The 8,367-nt window shown below is 44.7% G+C and overlaps 1 protein-coding gene across 1 annotated transcript; it reads right to left on the bottom strand.

Annotated features, from left to right (window-relative positions):
* Nucleotides 1-468: 468 nt before the first annotated feature.
* On the bottom strand, nt 469-7,082 carry LOC308635542 (transmembrane 4 L6 family member 5-like; the record flags this gene model as incomplete). Its single annotated transcript, XM_081269951.1, has 4 exons — nt 469-649; nt 872-1,008; nt 1,662-1,715; nt 6,912-7,082. The coding sequence occupies 4 exons, from the start codon at nt 7,080-7,082 to the stop codon at nt 469-471; spliced, it is 543 nt and encodes a 180-aa protein (XP_081126077.1).
* Between the last annotated feature and the right edge of the window lie 1,285 nt (nt 7,083-8,367).

Here is an 8,367-nt window from a genome sequence, read left to right as displayed (position 1 = left end):
CCCACCTCCTTTTTCCTCCAGTTGGCACAAGTGAAACTAATAATGTAACCCAAAGATTGGTCCTTGTCCCTGATGCCAATTCATGCCAATTTAATGATGAGGACACAGTTTTGAGAAAAAGGAAAAGTCATTTTATTGTTTGCTAGGAAGGTGAAACCCAGGGGAATCCTGTCCCAGAGGCTGTGATTCTGCCCATCAGGGAAAACAGAGGGCTTATAAAGAAGCTCTTCAAAACCTACTTTCCAGGTGTGCCTGAGAGGGGGTCTCAGGGCATCTGGATAGTGTGTTAGGATTCACTTGTTAATTTGGGAGATAGTCTCTTCCTGGAAACTCTGGCAGACATCTCCTTCCTGTGGAGCACAGATAACTCAAGGCAATCTTATTCCTTGTCCCCAGGTTAGGAGGGGGAGGACAAAGAGAAAAAGAAAAACATGTCCCTTTTCAAAATAAGCCTCAGATCAAGGAGGGCTATAGTCTATACATGTTCACAAAGTATAGAATAAAAGTGTTCACCAGGTGTACGCCACACAGCACCATCTCCAGGCATGAGGCAACTACCAGCAAGGAGAACAGTGTCACATTCCAGGCAACCACGTTGGGTGGTTCCTCGCAGAAATTCCAGGAAGCATAGTTGTTCAAGTAAGCGCCTCTGTGGACAGATAGGGTCCAGTGAGTGAAGGAGGTCAGACAGTGCCCTAGCCCCACCCGCAGTCCCCTCCTCTCACAGGATGAAATTTTCAAAGGGTTAGTTGGACCCACGTGGAGGGAATTCTCCTGAAGCTCAGTGGCACCCAGGGTCCCGGCCCTTGTGGGAAGGACATGGGAACCAGGGCATATAGAGAATGGGGGTCACTAATTTGCTAATCCTTACAAGGTTTCTTGGAAGTGGTAGTCCCACGTGCCATACATTGAGCATTTGGGTCCAATTCTGAGACCGACTCCTGACACAGAGAGGCAGTAGATGGCACCAAGCATTCCGAAGACTGAGCACCAGCAGGAACATGTAATCTGGATCGGGTGTGGAAGATGGGCTGAATAGGGCTGCCCCCTCCCCATGGTGGCCCGACCACACCTAGCTGTGTTCTCTACATGGCCAAGTGACTCTGGAGCCAGGTTGAAATACATTCCTGGGGCTGGGGATGCAGTCTTGTAACAGAGTGCTTGAAAATAAATTTTCCTATAAATCCGGGACTTGGAGTTGGGCAAAACTAAGGGCCAGTGGGGATTCATGGCAGTTAGGAATTCTGTAGAGGCTCTGGGAGAGACTACTTTAGAGACAGAATCCTCAATCTCTCTTTTTTTCATTTTTGAGGGGTGGAGGCTCACTGGGGACTTATCCTAGGAGTTCTCTACTACCGAGATTGATCACAGCAGCTCCTCCCCCTTTTAAAATTTTTTTTTAGTTGTTGATGGATATTTAATTAATTAATTAATTTATGAGAACCCACTGTCTCACACATGCCAGACAAGTGTGCTACTGATGAGCTACAACCCCAGCCTGATCTATAGCCCATTTTATTTTTTATTAATGAGAGAGAATTCTGCAAAATTGCTGTGGCTGGCCTCGAGCTTGAGAAGCTCCTGCCTCAACCTCCAGGGTCAATGGGATTACAGGTGTGCACACCATGTCCTCCCAAATCTCTTCTTAATTTGTATCTCACCCAGTCAGGATGTCTAGCCTCTGCCAGAGCTGCTGTGATTCCAGGACATAGTACCTGTGGGATAAGAGTCAGTGTAATAGTGAGTCAATCTAATACTGTGAACCCAGCACCCAATACAAATTCTTAAAGTCTTTACCTCTCCTGGAAGCTGCCTATGATGTCCTCAGCCCTTTGAACTATAGGAAGACCTTACCTCTATCTGTTCTGGAGCATGGCTGAACTCTACCTTACTTTATCATTATTTATGTGCCTACCTTACCTGTTCATATTTCAGCTTCCTTGAGGGTTGGGTTCAATATTTAACATTCCCCATAAACCTTGGCACATAGTAGGTGCCCTCCTGATTGGGAATCAGGAGGACCTGAGTTGAGGCTAGGGCCACACTACTTCACACTCAATGAACTAATTAGTTTCTCTGGGTCTCAGTTTGTCCTAGGTAAAATTGGTTTGTAAAACCTACCTCATATAGTTGTTCTTAGGATTTAATGGTAACTAGGGGGCCAGGTGTCAAGACTGCTTTTGAGTAAATGCTCTTTAGCTGTAAATGTCTTCAGCAGTGGGAAGAGGTAGTGTTGGTGGAAGGTCTGGTGAGCTAGGATATGGTTGAGTATGCTCACAAATGCTGTGATGCGGAGTATGGGATTTCCTAAGATCCAGCCCCTAATGGTTTTTTCTTCCTGTGACTTTTCCCACAAGAAGTTCACTCCTGCCAGGGAATCAGCTATTTCCCTGATGATAGTTACCTGTACATGCCTAGAGAACCAAATCTAACTGCCTGAAGGATATGTCCACTCAAAATTCTTGGTTTTAGCTCAGATTCCGCCTGTATCTGAAGTGACATCATAATATTTTCCAAATTCATCTCCCTTTGATTTCCTCATCCTTTTAATTGAAAAATAGCATCCAACAGGTCACCTAGGCTGAAAAACTTTAATCCTTATGCACCTGCCAAAGCCAAGTCTTCTTGACTTTTGCTTCAATGGCTCCTGAATCTATCAGTCCTTTCTCCTTCTTCTCTCATTCAATTCCTAATCATGTTCCACAAGGAAGATGTTCTTGGCTTCCTTACTAAGTCCCATTAGCTCTTGTCCCATGCCACCTCACACTTCATTATACATGCCCCCACCAGATTAACCTTGGTGCTGCCAGGGTCGGATGGGGCACACCTATGAGCCCAGAGATCCAGGAGATTGGGATGGGAGGATGCAAGTTCAAGGGCAGCCTTGGCAACACAGGGAGACATTATCTCAAAATAAAAAATAAAGGGCTAGAGCTCTAGGTTAGTTGGAAAATGTTCCTAGGTTCAGTTGGATGTGGGGGTGGGGGTGGGGAGGATTTTCTTATTTTTTTGGATTGCCTTGGTACTGGGTATTGAACCCAAGAGCACTTAAACACTGAGCCACATCTACAGCCTTTTATTTTTAAAATTCTATTTAGACACAGGGTCTCAATTAGTTGCTTATGGCCTCCCTAAGTTTCTGGATTTGAACTTGTAATCCTCCTTTGTCAGCCTTCTGAGCCACTGGGAATACAGGTGTGATCCACAGTCCCTTCTGCGAGGAGAGTTTCCAAATCTTTGAGGCTCCTCACTCTGCCTCCAGCCTTGTTCTTGTCCTCATAGCCCAGAACAAGTTCTTTTTCATCTCCCATCCCTGGAATTCCACAGCTGTTTTGATCCTTCCCTCCCTGTTGATCTTGTCTGGCTTATACTATACAAGGCAGGATTTTGTTCTTTTCCAGGGAAGAAAAGAGAGAGTTTTAGTTCTGTTATATCATCCCCAGCAACCGCAGAGAAACACCTGATGAGTGGAACCAAATTTGCAGGAGCACTCTCGCTCCCCTCCTCCTGTGTCAGGGCAGATCCAGGGCCAGTGCTGACCCCATTGCTTAACTTGTCTGTTGAGGTCACTTACTGGGAGGATCCATGATCCACAGATACCTAGAATAGCCTTCTGGATTTACTAGTGTGTGTGTGTGTGTGTTGTGTTGGTGAAGATCTCATCCAGGGTCTTGCCATTCTAGGCAAGTGCTCTACCACTGAGTTACACCCCCAAACCACATTTACCAATTTCAAATGACCTGCTTCCTCGAGAATTTTACTTTTGGTCAAAGTATTACCTTCCTTCTGTGGTGTAAGCTTTTTGTCTTCTTTTCTACTATCTAATTGCCCTCATGAAAAGAGAACTGTCATCTTAAATTCAGGAGACAATATTGTTTATATCTCAAATCTCCTCATTTTTCTCTATCACCATGGCCACTGGCTATTTCAAGATACTGTCTTCCCTTCATGACATTAATCTCATCTTTCTGCATTTATGGCTGATCTCCTACTATCCATTCTCCACACAAATGCTAGAAGGATCTACTTCAATCCAGTGGGATGTGGAGCATCTAGAACTCTCATACTGTGCTGATAGGAATGAATTGATACAAAAACTCCAGCAAACTATTTGCCAGTGTTAGCACTGACTATTGCAAACCTTAAGAGTCAGCAGTGTTACTTCTAAGAGTAACAATGGAAATAATCACATATGTTCACCTAAGGCACCTACAGGAAGGATGATAGCAACATATTTTGCAATAAACCCAAACTGGGAACTATCCAAATGTCCACCAACAGTAGAATGTTTAAATTGAAGTATAGTCACATGATGGAATGCATAAGAAATAAAGAAGTAGAGCTACACAAAGTAACATGGGTGGCTATCACAAATATAATATTATGCTAAGGTAGCCAGACACAAAAGAACACATAGTATATAATTTCAATTTATGTAGAATATTAAAGAGACCAAAGCAGGTTCTGGGGTTAGAAGATAGAATAATGGTTAACCTTGTTGTTTTGGGGTAGTACCTGGTGATGGGATATCTGGGATTCTGGTAATATGATCTGTGTTTTTTTGTTCATTTGTTGAATGAATTGGAGTTTTGCTGTTTCACCCAGGTCAATTGGAACTCCTAGTGTCAGCCTCAAGATCCTCCTGCCTCTGTTTCCTGAGGAGCTGGGACTACAGGGGCATGGATGAATTGGTTTTGGTAGTGGGTGTTGGGTAGATGGGTATGTTCACTTTGTAAAACTACATTGAGCTGGGGCTAGGGATGTAGCTTAGTAGCAGGTCATGTGCTTAGCATTCACATGGCCCTGAGTTTAATCCCCTGCAGACACACACACACACACACACACACACACACACACACACACACACACAGCATAAAAGAAAATTCCCCAAGCTACTTGCCGTAGATGCTATATGATAAGAAAGCTTGCTTCCTTCCTTCCTTCCTTCCTTCCTTCCTTCCTTCCTTCCTTTCTTCCTTTCCTTTCCTTTTCTTTCTTTTCTTTTCTTTTCTTTTCTTCTTTTCTTTTCTTTTCTTTTCTTTTCTTTTCTTTTCTTTTCTTTTCTTTCTTTCATACTAGGGATTTAACAACCAACAGAGGGCACTCTGCCCCTGAGTTACATCTTTAGCATGAACTCTCTTCCCCACCACCCCACGTATATAAATATGGTCTAATTTTCCCAGGTTGACCTCAATCAAACTGACAATTTTCTTATCTCTCTCTGTCTCTCTTGGAAGTACTGGCAATTGAACTCAGGGGTATTTTCTACCAAGCCATATCCCAGGCCTTTTAATTATTTATTGCCCAGGATTTTCTCAAAATTCTGATTCTCTTGTCTCAGCCTCCTGAATTCCTGGGATTACAGACATGCACTACCATGTCTGGCTGGCTTGTGCGCTCTCTCTCTCTCTCTCTCTCTCTCTCTCTCTCTCTCTCTCTCTCTCGCTTGCAATAGTGCTGGGGATCAAACCCAACATCTCGCAAATTCTAGGTATGTGCCCTACCCATGAGCTCTACCTCCAGCCCTATTTATTTTATTTTTGGTGATACCCACTCCTGTCTGAAATCATCCTTATTTATTTGGTGACTGTTAACCAACTTCCTGTTAGGTAAAGGCACTGGTCTAGGCACCAGGCACACCGCAACCAAACAAAAACAGGCAGTCCTTGCTCTCATGGGGCTTCTAGTCTTGCTTCCTCATAATATTTACCTCCACAAAGGAACACAGGTTTCCAGGGGAGCAAGAACCTTGTTGTGTCTCTGTGGCTTAATGTGGCATTTTCTGAGAGTGACTCAAGTTGTGGAGGAGAAGGAAGATAGCTGTGAGTGACAATGTTGGGAGCATAGGCTTGGGGATCCCCAGTGAAGAAGACTAGTTAGACTGGGTGAAGGAGAGGGCATAGTTTAAGCTGGAGAAGGGACATGATGTGACACTGGGGAGTGTGCTCGTGTGGGAGGAGTGTGACATCTCAGAGAGAGTTGAGATCAGAGAGATGGAGTAGAGTCCAACAGCCATGAATCTTTGTAAAAGATGGGAAGGAGAAGGCAAGAAGGAGTTGTTGTTAAAGGAGAGGTATCCCCATTTATCTAATAGAGATGTGACCTGGAAGAGGGACGTGTGAGACCTCTTCTAGAGAATATTTTGTCAGCTGTCCTGAAAAGAGGGGAACTCTGCTGGGTAGATCTCTCAACTTTGCCCCACAAAAATATTACACTAGTTGACCATCTAAAACTTCTCCTAAATGTGGAAAGAGAGGAGGAGATCAGGAAATCTGTGTCCCCTCTTTCTCCACTTCTCCCAGCAGATCCTCATCTCCAGGAGGCTTGGGGGCAACTTCTCTGCCCTCTGACCTGCTTCTGAGTTTGTCCTTAGCACCCAGCACAGAGTGGGCATCCAGCATGTGGGCTGAGAGTGAGTGGAAGAGGAGGAGGGAGGGGCAACTCTGAGCTGAGAGGTAGAGTGACTGATGGGTGACATCACTGCCTGGCTCCAGGCCTTTTTGATGCACCCCCCCCATGCTTATCATTCCTTTTCCCTGATAACCACCCACACAACCAGGTTCTCCTTTTGCTTGACCCTTGTAGTGAGGGGTCCCCAACATCTGCTTAGCTGGGGAGGAACGGAGGGTCAGGTAGGACATATTTTGACCCACAATAAAAGCTCTTTAGAAACTTGAGTCTCCCCTCCCTGCCTTCCCTTCCCTTCAAACATTCAGCTCAGGTCACTGGGGCCTCCTCCCGGGCTGTCTACAGAGTGTGTAGGGGGAGGATTGGCACATTCCTTGTCCCCACCAAGCACTTGCCACCCTTCTTGACCTCCATCCTTTTCCCTCTCCCCTCCCTTCACATCCAGAACCCCTTATGGTTGTGCCCACACCCCTGGTCACTGGCCTGTGCTCTAGACTCCTCACCATCAATCCCCCGCCAATGAAGCCAGGCAGGAGCAAGACATGCACGCTGAGTTGGTCACTGCTCCAGGTCTTCCCATCAGGAACCAGTAGGAAGGCATTGGCCACGATGCAGACTAGAGAAAGGGTAATTAGGGAGAGTCCTACACAGCAGGCACGGTTCCATGGGTTCATGGTGAGGCAGTGAGTGAAAGTGAGCCTGAGGTCCCTGGGTCCAGAGGAAAACAGGCTGGAGCATGAGTAAAGGTCAAAGAAAAGATGTGGTAGAAACTGGCAGGATCACGATGATAAGGGAGAGAGGCCCTATCACCAGCTGCAGCTTGTGAGGAGTAGGAGTGGATGCTGATGGAGCAGTTTCTGGAGTTAGTCACACACTGCAAGATGCCTGGTGCCCGTATCTTCTTTTTCTGCACCCAGGTGTTTATAGTCTTTCTTTGATTCCTTACCTGTTTGAATATATCACCAAGCCATTATATGTCTCTAAGTCACAATTGCCTCATCTCTATAAAGGCTAGAGTGGTACCCCTTGCCTCCTGAACTGGTTGTAAGGATTCCTTAGGACAGGAGAATATTTGGTAAACTAGGCAGCTCAAAAATTGTGTACAGTGGCCTCATAATTTCCCTTTGTCACATGGAGAGCGTTCCTCCCAGAAAGAAATAAAGAAGATGACAGTAGGCTTCAGTTGTCAGTTTATTTCATATATATATTTAACTAGGTATTGAACCCAGGAGCACTTAACCACTGAATATCTCCAGCCCTTTTTTGTATTTAACACAGGGTCTTACTGAGTTACTTAGGGCATCACTAAGTTGCTGAGGCTGGCTTTGAATTCATGATCCTCTTGCCTCAGAGTTGCAAGATCTGGGATTACAGGCATGTACCATCATGCCTGGCTTCATTTTATATTCTTAATATTTGTTCATTGATCCTCTCTCCTTTAGAGACTACTACCTGTTTCTCAGAGTAGACTTGAGCCTGAGGCCTGATTGTTAGAACATTGCATTATTTGGCCTCAACCTTTGATTCAGTAATGACTGTACAGTCCAAGGCAGTTCCATGAAGAATTCATTTTTAAATTTATTTATTTGTGTTCTTTTTTTTTTTTCACCATCTGGAGATGAAAGAAATTCTGTTTTTTTTTTTTTTTCGTACCAGGGATTGAACTCAGGGGCACTCAACCACTGAGGCACATCCCAAGCCCCCCGCCGCCTTTTTAAAAAATAATTTTTTGTTGTAAATGGGTCTTTTTATTTTAATTAATTAATTAATTAATTAATATGAGGTGCTGAGGATCAAACCCTGGTCCTTACACATGCCAAGCAACTGCTCTACTACTGAGTCACAACTCCAGCCCTTCCCCAGCCCTATTTTGTATTTTAATTTGAGACAGGGTCTCATTGAATTGATTAGCACCTCCCTACATTTCTGAGGCTGGCTTTAAATTCACAATCCTCCTGT

Source organism: Spermophilus citellus, assembly GCF_964194105.1.
Source record: "Spermophilus citellus genome assembly, chromosome: 17".
Taxonomy (NCBI): Eukaryota; Metazoa; Chordata; class Mammalia; order Rodentia; family Sciuridae; genus Spermophilus; species Spermophilus citellus.
Note: the sequence above shows the minus strand (reverse complement) of the source record. Positions and strands in the feature narration are given on the sequence as shown.